This window comes from Doryrhamphus excisus, chromosome 16, assembly GCF_030265055.1.
Source record: "Doryrhamphus excisus isolate RoL2022-K1 chromosome 16, RoL_Dexc_1.0, whole genome shotgun sequence".
Lineage (NCBI taxonomy): Eukaryota > Metazoa > Chordata > Actinopteri > Syngnathiformes > Syngnathidae > Doryrhamphus > Doryrhamphus excisus.
The window spans coordinates 8,787,410-8,802,627 of record NC_080481.1 but is presented as its reverse complement, the minus strand read 5'-3'; the positions used below and the strand labels follow the sequence as shown (position 1 = coordinate 8,802,627).

The 15,218-nt window shown below is 43.3% G+C and overlaps 1 protein-coding gene across 3 annotated transcripts in view; it reads left to right on the top strand.

Moving 5' to 3' along the window:
- Positions 1 to 4,384: 4,384 nt before the first annotated feature.
- Positions 4,385 to 15,218, top strand: part of pard3ba (par-3 family cell polarity regulator beta a) — a 99,955-nt gene continuing 89,121 nt past the window's right edge. For 2 of the 3 annotated variants that reach the window (XM_058050742.1, XM_058050741.1), the window contains exons 1-2: positions 4,385 to 4,813; positions 9,077 to 9,178. In XM_058050742.1, coding sequence (XP_057906725.1) covers positions 4,697 to 4,813; positions 9,077 to 9,178 — 219 coding nt within the window. In that variant the 5' untranslated portion in view covers positions 4,385 to 4,696. The remainder of the gene's footprint in view (positions 4,814 to 9,076; positions 9,179 to 15,218) is intronic. The other variant, XM_058050744.1, reaches the window with a different exon arrangement.

Genomic DNA, 15,218 nt, shown 5'->3' with positions numbered 1-15,218 from the left:
AGATCTCCGGCTTTGTATCTCATAACAGGCTCAAGCTACCTTTGCGGCCATAATCTATGCCAAGCAACACACACAAGCGCAAGTTTTATTTATGTCTTAAAACTGCTTATTTTCTCCTATTATGTCCACTATATTGGGTAATACAAGTGCAAAAGTCATTATAGGTGTGTTATTTCACGTCTAGAGAGCTCTAATAAGCAGGTATGCAGGTTTTCTATGCTGTAACTGTAAAAATATTCGATTTGTAAATAAGGAATCTTGACCCTGTGATTGGGTTGCGACCAGTCCAGGGTGTACCCCACCTCTCACTCAATCACGGTTAATTGCATCGACACACTCCTGTAATAATTTCCAAAAAGTGGGATTCCCAATTTATAAATCAAATATTTCTGTAGTTACAGCATAGAAAACCTTTTTACAACCTTTTGACGACAGTTTTGAACATTATTAGCGCGCTCTAGAAAGGAAATAACACCCCTATAGTCACCTTTACACTAATAATTGTCACGCCCTATCATAACAGTGATTAGGTAGCCTTGGTGGTATTATCATGTTCCTTTGGTTGTACTGCTCACTAATTCTGTTGTCCCTTTTAGATTTCACCACTCCCACCTTGGGCGGAGCCACAGGACGTGCCACAGCTGTTTTGCATTCCATTTCCCCCATTTATACCCACCTGTGGCGACTGGATGGCACTCAGCTATTGTTCTGGTCTTCACGCCAATCGCCATCACGTCCGTGCCTCCCTGTTTCATCGGCAATCCCGGGTGCCCTCCAGTCGGCGTGGACTACTCCTGCTGCACGCCCTGTGGCTCCGCAGGTCCCTGTTGGTATTTTCATTTCCTGGCTTACACCCACGGCATCTTTTCTTTCCTTTGGTACGCCGTTGTCCTTGGTTACCCCTCTTGTTGTCATGACAGAATATTTAAAGACTTTAACCGCATCGACCACGGTGTCCTCTGCATCCTGGGGTCCGAATCCGGTTTCTACCGCAACGTCGTCACAGTAATATCCAAAGTAGTAGACATAATAAGAAGCAATAACACATATAAGACATAAATAAGACTTGGGCGGACAGGAAGTGACATTGGGTGTGAGAGTTGAGTTTAGTAGTCCATGTTAGGGATTATTGTGTCTGCTGTGAGATAATTTAAACCTGCAATAAAAGCCTCTTTTCTGACTGAACATTACAGTAACATTACAGTGTAGAATACTACATATCATCACATCTTCTAAATGCTATACTTGAAAATGCTTAACAAAACATGTTACATATGCTTAAATATGCAGATTTCTGGTTTTTTACTAATGGTTATTGTCAACCACAAAATAGTAACATGTTTTTTGAGAAAGTAAAGCCATGAAATTTGAAGCATAAGGAGGCGAGGGTCACAGCTTAAGATTTATGGAGTATTTTATTAAAAATAAACTTACTATAGTGCCCCACTGGGATCCAAGATCATTTTAAAAGCGCCTGACATAGCAGGATAGGGCCCCTTTCAGCAAAACATTTAGTTTTTGTGGCCTTTGCATCTTCAGAGCAGGAATTTCAGCAAAGTTTAACACTTGTTTTTACAGCATGATGCTTTAAAGTACTTTCTTTTTTTTTTTTGCATGTTGGTTTACGAGAGAACTTCCTCTTAAATTTGCTGGTCTATACTTCTTCTAAGTGGTTACAATGTGCTTCTAGTTCCGTTGTTGAAGAGAAGCACTATTAAAGGAGGGCCGATTGCCTGAGGCCCAGGTTCTGCCATCATGACATCCAAAAAAAATTGACAGGCTACTTTTCTGCGTGATCCTGGATGCTGATTCTTGACTGATAATTGTAAGCTGCGCAGCAGGAAGAGAGAAGAAAGTCGCAACTATCGACTGGCCTCGGTCTCAAACCGAACAAAAAACACAGGAGCAGTGGTGCTGCCGCTGAGAACGTCAATTTTGCTCTTTAGAAAAGGGGCACTGCTAGAGAGTGAAAGCAAATCAACATGATTATCGACCCAGACAAGCCTACCCTGTAAATTGCACTCAGAGAGACGAACAAAACAACAAAAACCATCACTGGGCTTTATTGACAGCAAGCACTTTGGTTGGCACACCTCACTTCCTGACAGAAAAGACCCAAAAGACACACTTGATGAAGTTTGCAGGATATTACATCTTTTTATTTCCACTGTTTGCATCTCACATGACCTGATGTTAATGACGGTGTTAATGAAGGAAACGACATCAGTCAGCAAACTGTTGTTCCAACAGTGCAGAGAGGCATTGTTGTCAAACTAGTCCGTTCTCAGGACAGACAGACACGCCTTTCTTTGTCATGTAGGAAGAGGAAGCTATATAATTTTTTCAATAACTCAGCTGTGTAAAATAACATGCTGCTTTTTCACCTGGAACAGAGAAAACATGCTCAGGCCTCTCTGTTGTGGGCCTCTTAAGCAAACAGAGTTGATGACGAAAGCCACCTTGAACAAACAGAAAAGCTTCTCTCTTAAACAATGCCACACGTGATTCCGTGAGGTATCGACTGCCTGTGTGTGCGCATGCGCATCTGGTTCTTCAACGTGATGGCATGGTTTGATTCCTGTGTCGACTGTCACAATCAACCAGTGGCTGAAGCGGAAAGTTGCCAAGTCAAGCTATAACGAAGCAAACTCAATGTGGAACATTAGCGCCCACTTGGGGGCAGATGACTGGATTAGCCTGCTGCTGTGTTTAATGTAACTGTCAGGAACACATGATGTGTCCCACGAGGTGGCGTACGTGGTGCATGACGGGTTAAACCCTCTCACGCCTTCTCTCCTCCCTCTTCGCTACTTGTGGCGGTGGGAGGGATGGAGGCGTGGGTTGTGCCGCGCTGCGCCAGTCTGCGCTGCTCTCCAAATTTGCAAAGTGCGCCGGCCACACCCCGTTGGTGCGGTGCCCGGTCTATGAAATTAGAGCCCTTGGTGTTGTAATCAAGCTAGTGGGAAGTGGGAATCAAATTCCCATCTGTTTATCCAATAGATTTAGGAATTTTCGTTCACAAATAATATTTATATTTTGAAAATATTGAAATGCACTGTGCACCTACCACTGGTATTTATGCTTCCGGCCTTACGGTTCACACTTGTTGTTTGTTTGTTTTAACAAAATCAAAAATGAAAAGTGTGTCCATAGCCTTAAAAGTACTTAAAAGTACAAGACGGCCACTTCATGATCAGCGCTTTGTTCTCGTCATTCACCCTCCTACCCCCACCCCCACCCCCACCCCCACCCCACCTTACTGCTTTCAGATTAGCGGGGATGAGAGGAGTTGGAGCTGACAGCCCATCATTGTTCTGTACATTTTGCATGAATAACACTGGCAGCGGAACTAATTGCTCATCCCAATTACAAATCCATCCGTTGTGGTGCCTTTTCCCTGATTCCATGGTGAGGAAATTCCCCAGAGCACAACCTAACAATATTCAGGAGTAAGGCACAGGACCGTGTCCGCAGACCATTAATATCAGAAAGAAATTTTCACAACACACCTAATAACATGAAAGGATAGTTTCATTAAAGTGTACAATGTCTCAAACGCTCATTTAGGAATAATTTCAATACATATTTCCTCCAAAAATATATTTTTAAGGATGCCACCTGTTCCCAAATGTGGGTACTAGTGAGATTTTGAAGTGAAATACGTATAAATGAACTGGACTAGTGGTTAGCATGTTGGCCATTAGATCTGGAATCCCTGGGTTTGAATCTCTGGGTGTGGGTTTTTCTGAGTACTGGTCCAAAATGATGTATGTTAGGTTAATTGGCGGCTGAATGTGGATGTGAAAGGTTGTTGTGTAATGTGCCCTGCAATTAGCTGCCGACCAGTCCAGGGTGTACCCCGCCTCTGCCCACAGTCAGCTGGGATAGGCTCCAGCATACTCTTGCGGCACTAATGAGGATTAAGCTGCATATAAAATGAACAGCCCAGAATTATTTTGGTAGGTTTATTGTAACAAGGACCCACCAAATGTAAAACGAACACTTATTATAATCACTTAGTAAAATATTTTCATATATGTGTTGTGTTTTATGTTTTTTTTTTTCAACCAAATATGCTTTTCTCTAGTTAGGTCATACTTGCATGAAAGAAGCATTCCACAGTGGATATGTCACTGAAAAATATACATACATCAAAGTGACACCTACTATAAAGTCTATAATTTGGAGCAAGTGGCATTTGATTTAGTTTTTAGGTAGTATTTCCCGAGTAATGAAGGGATTAATACCTAAGATATGATTGGCTGTCAGCAAGGGAAGTGATTTCCTGAGTAATGAAGAGATGATGCACCTGAGATATATCCTGAGATATGATTGGCTGTTGGCATAGGAAGTGATTTCTGAGCAATGAAAAGACGATGCACCTGAAATATGACTGGCTGTCAGCGCAGGAGTGATTTCCTGAAACGCCGCTGTCGCTGTGATTTCTTCCGGGTTTGAGTCGTGTTTATTTTGATTAGGTGTAACAAGCAAACATGACGGGGAACGCTCCACAGGTGGCTGCCGGGTGTTAGGACCATGTTTGGCGTGGATTTGCACACCTGTGTGCCTCGGTAGAAGCAACTTGAAGGTGATCCCATTCGGACCTGATACACCTGTTGCTCCATTTTGACGCGCAACGAACAGGAAGAGCAATACTGTGGACTTTTACCCTTTTGAATTCATTTTTTTTGCTATTATGAAAGTCACAGTAACTTTTGGTGACACAGCAGTGGTTGTTCCGTGTAAATCTGGATGGACCGTCCGGGATTTAGTGGACCAAGCCACGCGGAGATACCGTAAGATTTTGGATCAGGTAAACTGCAACTCGTAAATTCAATTTGAAAACGCCTTATTGTCGGTTATTGTCTACGACGTGCCCTTGACAGGATAATGTATTGAACTTGTGGTGTCCATTCCTCTCATTCTTTACATTTCACCCACCTTCGCTTGTGTACGTCATGGGTCACGTGACATGATTTGGTTCAAGAAATGTTGCCAAGTGTTTTGTGTGCAAGTGAATTGTACTCTATTTGTATACCACCGCTCAAGTGTGGTGTTTACTTCCATTTTTAAACTTGTTTGCCAGCTGCCAACTCAACCAGGTTGTATTGTCAGTCGGCGTTTTGTTTATAGTTTTCACAAGATGTGACCAAAACAGCGTTCATCGACGATGCAACACTTGCGAGTCGAAGTTGCCAAGTGTTCGAAACAGGAAGTTTGCCTTTAAAGTAGGGGGACTGCACATGTTTTTCACCTTGGTATCGATGATGCTCATTATTGCCGATACCGACACATTTTACTTGAACATTTCTTTACATCTTTTAATAATTTTTCCTGTAATTTGTTGATCATTATTATAAGCTGAGCAAAACACAGTAGGAAGATTTACAAAACAATATCCACACACACATTTGTTTTCACAACATTTAATACAACAACATATGACAATGTAAGATCTAAATAATAGATTTATTGTTATTATATACAGTTCTTTGAGCCGTGCAAAATAATAAACAAAGCTAGCAAAGATAGTTGGATCTGGAAAATCATCTGTCGTTATGATTTGCAAACATTGACCACAGTAATCAAAAGAGTAAGTAGGGCCGTCATATGATTGAAATTTATTTTCAGATCAATCACATTTTGCAATTGAATTAATCAGGATTAATTGCCATTTGCAACTATGTCTGAACTATGCTAGTTTTTGTATTTTTTTTTTATTTACTAACAAAAAGATAAATCACATGGCATGATTATATTTATTTGTTTGTATAAAGTTTTCCCAAATCATCTTAACATTAATCATTGTGCTGAGCTGACCTTTTATCCGTCTGAGATGTTGTGTGCTGTGTTAAGTTGATAGCTGCCCGACGTGTTTCTTCTCAGTGTGGATGTGAGTGGTCCTGTCCGTCCACCTGGACAATAGCTTCCCCTAAATGCTCTGGTATCTCAGTGGGCAGGTGGAAGTTTACTGTTTAATGCCTCAATGTGGTCACAATCTGGGATGTGTGCGGCAGACAGAAGGCTTTGTCCTCTGAGTGATGGGGGATTAGGATTGGTGACAGGTCCCGCTCTTATCGTCTGGCTGCTCCCCTTCATCCCGCCCGAATGGCCTTTCCCTCGGCAAGTGGCGGGGCGACAAACAACCTAGATGGCGCCGCACACACACAGACACCTGACAGCCCACTCAGCCCACGAGTCCCTGTTGATTCCGAAGCAGTCTAAATGAGAGCGCTGGTGATTAGAATACACCCGAGGCCTCGATCGCTTTTCACCAGGCGTGTTAATTAGCAGCTGCGGACGCTGACTCAACTGCCTTTGGCCTGCTCCTAATGGAGGCACATGATCATGAGGACAGTGCAGCTCTGCCAACAACATCCACTTAGCACCCACGTAAACTGCACATCCTAAGGACAGTGTCAGAAAGCTGGGTTTAATCGCTGAAGCTGTGCTGTTTTATGGCCACGCCGAGAGAGCCGTCTGCAGTGTGCATCTCAGTGATGCAGCATAGACCTTGTTAATGAGATGTTTACTTCACTGGGTGCTTGCCTGTGACTTTTCCTAAGCTCTCACTTCCTCCAAAACTGCCAAAGCTTCAAGCTCACTGCACACGTGTTGTCACTGTGGTGGGCTTTCAGCCATCTTTGCACTCCTGCTGTGCGATGATGATGATGATGATGGTGATGGCTTTTTGTTTACTGCATTCCCTATCTGTGAAGGGAAGCAGTATTTGCTGCACACTATAGCGCCTATATGCCGCCACTTCACGGCTCGCCAAACCAGCCATGAGCACTTCCTCACAATGTATGTGGAAGTGAGATGCTGCCCTGTGTGGGCTGGTGTGTGCATCAGAGATTAGCGAAGGAAAAAGGTGGTGTGAAAGTGCCTTATAAATGCTTGCTTTTGTGCAGTTTCTCCTGTCGTCTTTTGAGAAGATACAAAATGCAGAATATGAAGGGGTGTAATTCAGGGGTGCCCACACCTCACCTTTTCAGATGGCAAGCTACTTTAAAATGATGAGTCCCAAAGATCTGCCGCCTACTATAAACTTGTAGCATCCATCCTGATTTCTTTTTTTTTTTTGTTTCAGATCATCAAAGAAATGTAAATATGAATCAATGACAATACAGCTGAACACAAAAGGCAGTTTTTAAATTAAACAATTTATTAAAGGGGAATTGCACTTAGCACTTAGCACAAAATTGTCCATCATTCACAGACCTTTTGTGAAACATATTTTCTATGCATTCTAAACAAGTTAATACGAGCTATCTAACAATGGACGTAGTGGGAAGTACCTATTTAATGTTAAAGCCCTCACAAAAAAACCCTCCAAAATACGCCAACCGTGTCCCATTTAAATGGAACTGTCTGATATCTAGCAAAAACTCCTAAATGAGAATGACCGAACCATCTGTTTGTGACCTCAAGCTGAAACCAACATGGGTTCTGCAGCAGGCCAATGATCCAAAACACACCAGCAAGCCCACCTCTGAATGGCTGAAGATAAACAAAATGAAGACTTTGTAGTGGCCGAGGCAATCCTGACCTTAAAGGAGAGCTTCATGCTCAAAAAGCCGCCAATGTGGCTGAATGACCGTGCTTGTGCAAAGGAAAGTGACAGAAAATAACTGAGAAGCACTAGTTTAGGCACACAAGTTTGTAGAATGATATGCAGCCAATCAGACTAGATTCATGCGAGTTTGCCAGTTGAATTAACCTTCAGGATACCATAGTATTTTGTAAAATAGGTAGTACAAGATTTAGTGTTTGGTTACCACAGGATTGTTTTTTTTTTCATTTTTTTAATTCAATGGGACTAGGGTTAAATCTTTCTGACTGAGGCGGAGATCTCATTGCCCACCAGAAAGAAATGAGCAACGGAAGAATGGTGGCCTTCAGGTTCGACCGGTTTGTCCTGTCTTGTGAGGTGTTCAAGCTTTGCCCGGATGTTGTTGCTGCAGATGCAGTGCACAGGTTACAACGTGTTCCAACATTAACACAGTGGTCACAACATTAAGCACATGAGCACATAGCCAATGATGCAAATGAATGCTAAAACATTACAATTACACTTTGAACATGCCTCAATGAAAATGTCTATTTATTTGTTCCTCCTGAATTCACTGAAATTGGCAGCCTGATGTACAATGTGAGATATTCATAGACTGTCAACAGAACTCTAAGAGATTTCCCAATTACTTTAGAGCTGTCACCATTTTCTGGAGGCTTATTGAATGAAGGTGGTGATGTAGTAGTCCATCCTGAGAATGTTCTGGCTTCCTGAAGAGGAGCTGAATGTCCTTTGGATCTTCTGCGTGCCCCATGTATTCATATTCCTCAACATGGTCTTCTGGCTCACTGTGAATCTGCTTGTTGGAACTATCTTTTTGGTTTTGCTGACGTCCAGCTCCAAACATGAGTGATCACACCAGTCCACATGGGTCCTTTTGGGTTCATTCATTAATTTTCTACCGCTTATCTTCACGAGGGTCTTGGGGGTGTTGGAGCCTATCCCAGCTGTCTTCGGGCGGGGTACACCCTGGACTGGTCGCCAGCCAATCATAGGGCACATATAGACTCTAAACTATTCACACTCACATTCATACCTATGGACAATTTGGAGTCGCCAATTTAACCTAGCATGTTTTTGGAATGTGGGAGGAAACCGGAGAAAACCCACGCATGCAAACTCATGCAAACTCCACTCCAGCGTGGGATTGAACTTTGCTAATTGATCTCCGAGCTGTGAGGTCTGTGCGCTAACCACTCGACTCAACGACTGCAAACAGCTCTAAAGGGTGTGTACACTCTGAACTCTGTGATAGTGAAACCACCCTGGAATTTGACGGCAATGACTTTGACCACATGACTGAAAAAATAGATTGTTTTCCCGCATTCATACGCAGCACTTGCTAAACACATCTGAGCCATTAATGGTTATTTTTGTCTCATCTTACACTGATCTCAAGTCAACAATGTTTTTGTATCGAACATTTTCCGTCTTTCCTTTGATCTGCATCAGCTGTAATGGATTTGTCAGTCTCTTGTGATTAAGTGTAACTTCTCTGTGCAGGATGGGAGAAGTGCTGTAAATACGCACCACCTGGAGTACACTGATGGAGGCATCCTGGACATGGATGACCTGCTGATGGACCTCGTGGAAGACCGGGATAAGGTGAGCAAAGGATGGGCTCTGCAGTGACACTGGGGTTTGGGTTCAATTGTTATGTTCATTTCCACAAATATCCTTTCAGGTTGATAAGAATAAGAATCTTGCAGATGAAAGCTCTCTGAAAACATGGAGGTGTTTTTATATATTTTATATATTTTTTATTTTATTAAAATAGATTTGCACACAAAAGTGACTATTTAGACAGCGAAAAGACTAATTCATTGACATTTGAACAATTACACAGTATCTTTTGTTTTTAAATAGCTGCAAGTTTACCACAGTAGCTTCAAGGAAAGGACGTAACAGCTGAATAATAGATTTGGAAATGTCTTCAGGGCTTGGATAGACGCTTTTGCAATTGCGCAGAACAGAAGCCTAGTTTTCGGAGACAGTTTGGTTGTAATAATAAGATATGCGTCTTATTTGTGACTCACAGATTTGAATGGTTCCATTCACGCCCTCCGTCCCCCTATGTCACAGATGTGGTTCTTCACCAACAAGTTAGCCCAATGCGTCACCACTGGGGGGTGCACGATGAACTGTTGGGGGGGGATTTGTCATACTCTGCATGCAATTTGACTCTTGAATACACTTGGGTGCTTCACTGCTCTCCATTTTGTTGCATTTCGCTGGTTTCAGTGTCAAGTTCAGTCTGTACAGTACAGAAAAATAAATACATATAATCAGTTTCGCAGTGCGGCGAGCGAAAACATTTCTGTCCACCAATGGAGCAATGACAGAAAATAATTGAGAACCACTGACGTCAACTGTCTGTTTTTTTGGGTCAATTATAAGCAGTGCTTTGCTTCCGTAGAACCTTCACTGAGGAGGAACTGTCGTATTTACCTTTTGTTTCCATACTCGCTCAACTTCCGCCCGATTCCCCAAACACCGAACCCACTTTCATCTCCGCTGTAATTTTGGTCTCTGGTTCTGCTACTGATGAAAAGATATCAGGCGAGCGATGCTCACAATGTGCCCATCATCTCACTTGTCTCTGGTCTTCCAAGCACTTTGGGCTTTGGTAGATTAATGAGCCGTGCCTGGTCCTGCTGATTAGCCTGGCTTTCTTTATTTGTCTCTGTTTTATTACCTTCCCACAGCAGACAGATTCTATCTTTAGTGGGTTTTGTTTTTTGTTCTGTTTATTGTGGCCGACAGCGTCACGTCATCAATCATACCAGAGTGTGCCCATTGTCAAGGCTCCTCAGCACAGCATGAGCCCCGTGTTAGTCCTCCATGCTAATGACTTTTAATAGCTGGCGATTTGCACGCTTACGGTTTGCTTAGCACGTCCAGACCGCTTTATCTCCTCCAGCCCTCACTCACACATACACATCCGTGTACGTTATGAAGCCACAGGATGGCGTACAGTGTATTTGGAGCGTGAATGCCAAAGGAGCTCCGCTGGTGGTTGATGAAGGTGGAGATGATGATGTGATTAAAGGTCTTTCCCCTTGCATCTGTGCTATGATCAACACACGCAAACATGCCTTCATTAGCCTCTCCACCACCAGCTTCATAAATTTGAGTGTGTTCAACACAACTGTGTACACAGTCACAGACAACAGCCTCGTGGTAATGCTCCTGTCAGTGATAGTCTATGGCAAACTCAACCTACCCGGGTCACATCAAGCATTCACTTCAGAATCATATTTCAACCAAGTGATTAATACGTCCACAAACACCACCAGAAGCTGTCACAAGCATGAGCTACAGTATGTGTTGTCAAATGACGGTCGTGGAGGTACAATGGAGTGGGGCCTCCTCTCGCCAGTGATGGCGGTATCACCTTTGGTTGTATTCCATCCACATGTAATGAAGGTCATGGACCCACTTGAAACCAAGGTGATTGATTATTTTAGGAAGGGACTACAGTGAGAAAGGTGGTGTTGCAGACCTCCCCCTCTCTTCAGAGATGGCTTCTGAACCTTAATGTAAATTCTGTCGCCTATGTTTAGAATGTGTACATTGCTGTCCTCAAAAGAGTTCTTTCTCTTGCAGCAGAGTCTTGACCTGAAGAGTTAGCGCCGCTCGGTAGCTGCTTTGTTGGAATTTCTGATCTGTCAAATTATTAATTGGGAAGCAAACCCTTTTAATCTCGATTTTGTCAAGCTGCTCACTTTTCCTGCACTTAAATGCCGTCTGTGTCTTTCTTGAGCCATAATTTAGCCAACTATTTGCTCTATCATAGCCAATAAAAGGCTGCAAAGAAGTGCTCCCTTCACAGATTATACACTCTATTAGTGTATAAGTAGGGATTTGGCTTTCTTTGTGGAATATCGGAGAAGTTATTATGCAATTAAATTCATCAGTTAAAATGAAAATACTCCAAAATCTCAGATCTTTAAAAAATGACGCCACAATATGAGATGTATGCTGTCATCTCAGCAGGTTTTAGGTGAACTGGATAAGGGAGCCATGCCATTCTTTAAATTTTTGCCTAGCTAGCAGTGGGGTCTGCAGCGCATTGTCCCGCATGAAAAACCATGGTCTTCTTGACAGATGCAGACTGGCAAATAAGTTTGGAAGTTGATTTTGACTCCATCATCAACCTAAAAGGTCCAAGAAGCTTATCTATCTAGTATCCCACCTCTTCAGCTGGTATCCGATTTGAAGTGGAGCTCATGTGCAATAAAATAAAATAAAAATAAAAAATAAATTAGGGGCTGCACGGCGGTCTAGTGGTTAGCGTGCATACCTCACAGCTAGGAGACTGGAGTTCAATCTCACCCTCTGCCATCTCTGTGTGGAGTTTGCATGTTCTCCCCGTGCATGCGTGAGTTTTCTCTGGGTACTCCGGTTTCCTCCCACATTCCAAAAACATGCTAGGTTAATTGGCGACTCCAAATTGTCCATAGGTATGAATGTGAGTGTGAATGGTTGTTTGTCTATATGTGCCCTGTGATTGGCTGGCGATCAGTCCAGGGTGTACCCCGCCTCTCGCCCACTCTCTGGGATAGGCTCCAGCACCCCCCATGACCCTCATGAGGATAAGCGGTTAAAATGAATGAATGAATGAATGAATCATAAATTGCTTACTTTTTTGTCTCATTTGTATTTCATCTTTTTTCATTTGAGGTTCTACTTTGAGCCTTCTTAACAATCCAAACTGGGGCGGCATCTAGTCCGCCACTGCCAACTGAAGCTGCAGCTTCCACCAGTTTCAGTAGTGCTCTGTCCTTTTAATACATGTTAAATGTCAGCTCCTCTTGACAGGCAACAATGAGGTGGCAGTTAAATCGTGGTAACCCGCCCGAGAGAAACCTCAGTGAATGGGACGTGATTGCGAGGTGCGCTGATTAGCCTTTGACGCACCGTGACACCTCAGGCTTGTTCACTCCCTCTCTCCTCATTCACTGCCACAGCGAGCGGCATTTGATTGGCATTTGAACAGTGGCACAGTAAATCGGCGTGCCGCCTGAATGGCCATTGATGAGCTGCTGCATGAGGTTCAAGTGCGCTAATTAGAAAAATGTCACACGCATGCCAGCCTAATCATAATCTATACATTCTTTGCATGTTAATCATGATCCATACATCTTCAACTGTGAACATGTTTAACACCTCCTCAGCCTGCCATGTTGGGATATTCAGGAGGGTTCATCAGGTGGGCATCAGGTAAATTGGCTCTAGCACACCAACCATGAGTATGTGTTATTGCTTTATCAGTCTTGACTTTGACTTCACCCCCCCCCCCCAACAAAAAAGCTTCTCACAGTTTCCTGCTCATTCTTCATGTACAGTGCTGTTTTTCATTGCACGCTGAATTTTAATCCAACTCCATGAGCCATTGCGCTAGCTTTGACTTTGACTGATGGTGCCACTCCAAAGCAAGAGACTGGAATGAGGCCTATGTGTTTTCGCCGTGTCGGGATGTTGTGACTAACCGAGGCGACACAGGGCCACCACACCCCGAGATCATGACACACCTTCTGCCGTGAATCACGGTTACTCCGGCGACGGTCTGTGTCAGATCACCCATTAGCGGCTTTGCCTGCAGGGGTCGTGGAGACGAGATCCCAGCGGGAGTGTGAGGTCGGGGGTTACCCTTTCAAAGGCATGTGCACTCAAGTGGTGGGGAAAAAAAAGAAGCAATTGCAGTGTTAGCTTTAGCAATTTGCTGGCATGTCAGCACAGACGCCTGCAGAGAAGCTAATCACAATCTGTTAATGATTAATTACATAGCAACTTATTTACAGCAGAACTACTCTGACTGGACTCGCTGACATCGCTGTGTGTTTCTGTGTGTTCGCCGAAAACTTGGTGTGCTCTCCCCCAGCATCTCAGCTCGCTCCAACTGCTAATAACTCAAATCAGCAGAGAGTCACACTCTGCGTGGGGGGGGGACACGTTCACTGCTGTGGCGGGGATGAATCCTTGTAATCGCAAATGTTTAATGATTCCTTGGTGCAACTGGACAGATGAAGCCACATCTGCGTCCAGTGTGGTATTACATTCTGTCTTGTTATATTGTTGTTATTCTATTTTGGTGCCTCTCAACCTTCATCTACAGGCTGATTGGCCTAATGAATGGAGCTGTTGTGTCTGAATAGGCCACTTGAATTATTAGCCTGTCAATATTTAACATGGGCACGCCAAGGGAAGGAGGGGTTAAGCTTATGACTACCTTGTTTTAAGCTTAAGTGTAGCTCTCTCCACGACAACAGACACAGGTTGGTTCTTTGAAATGGGCGTTTAATACATGAGCTAGCGTCTTATGCATCCTTGCCTTCACGCCGTGAGAACTCATTGGGTGCTGGTTGTGAAAAGAGGTCCTTAAGGTCTTTGAAATCCATGTGACCGTTAGCTTCACACTTAAACAGTCTGTGTAAACAATGTGCTGTGCGTTCACTACTTCCTCCTCTGTGCTTGGTTAACACTGTTGTAGTCACTTGGCAGCACAAATCAAGAAACTTTAGTTCCGCCATGGGAGCAACAAAAACATTAATTCATTTTCTACCGCTTTTTCCTCACGAGGGTCGCGGGGGGTGCTGGAGCCTATCCCATCTGTCTTCGGGCGAGAGGCGGGGTACACCCTGGACTAGTCGCCAGCCAATCACAGAGCACATATAGACAAACAACCATTCACACTCACATTCATACCTATGGACAATTTGGAGTGGCCAATTAACCTAGCATGGTTTTGGAATGTGGGAGAAAACCGGAGTACCCGGAGAAAACCCACACATGCACGAGGAGAACATGCAAACTCCACACAGAAATGGCCGAGGGTGGAATTGAACCCTGGTGTCCTAGCTGTGAGGTCTGCACGCTAACCACTGGTCCGCCGTGCCGCCAACAACAAAAACATACACAATAAATTAACCTGTTTTTTGAACAATTTATTAATTAAATGAATGAACTGATTTCAGAATTATGCTTTGTGCATTTCTGTAACAGCACTTCCATTAAGTTTTAATTTAAATGTCACATACTGTAAATACAGTGGTCAGTCGTCTGTTTTCATTATTAATCCGTTCCAAAGGGTCCATCGAAAAACGAATGAATCCTTTGCATCAAAAGTAATGTAAATCCAATTAATCTGTTCCAGACACGCAAAAATATTAACACCCCACACATTTTATAGAGAATAAAGGAAAGAAAGGAGTCACAGATTTGTTCATTGTTCTGTGCGCATTTTTTTTAAATAAATAAACACACACAAAATATAGATGATCAAAGGTATTCCAACTAAAAAAGAACCATCATTCTTCTACTGAGTCACCAATACTTGGATGCTTTGTTTGGGCACTTGCTATTTTATTAGGTGCCCCGTTTGGCCTTATGATAATAGAGAAGATGTATGAATACATTATTGCCTTTTAAATCAGATGAGCTCTCACAAAGCCAAGCGATTGGTACAGAAGATGTCATTCATAAGGGTGTGGTTAAATGAGGGCAGGTGCAGGGATGAGGAAGACGGCCACAGTTGGGAACCTTAATGCTGCATCGTAATCACTCTTTCTCTTTCTCTGTCAGGTCCCGAGGGAAGGAGGGAAGTAGGTAGCAGGTGGTTGTGTGTCGGCCGTAGGGAAAAGAG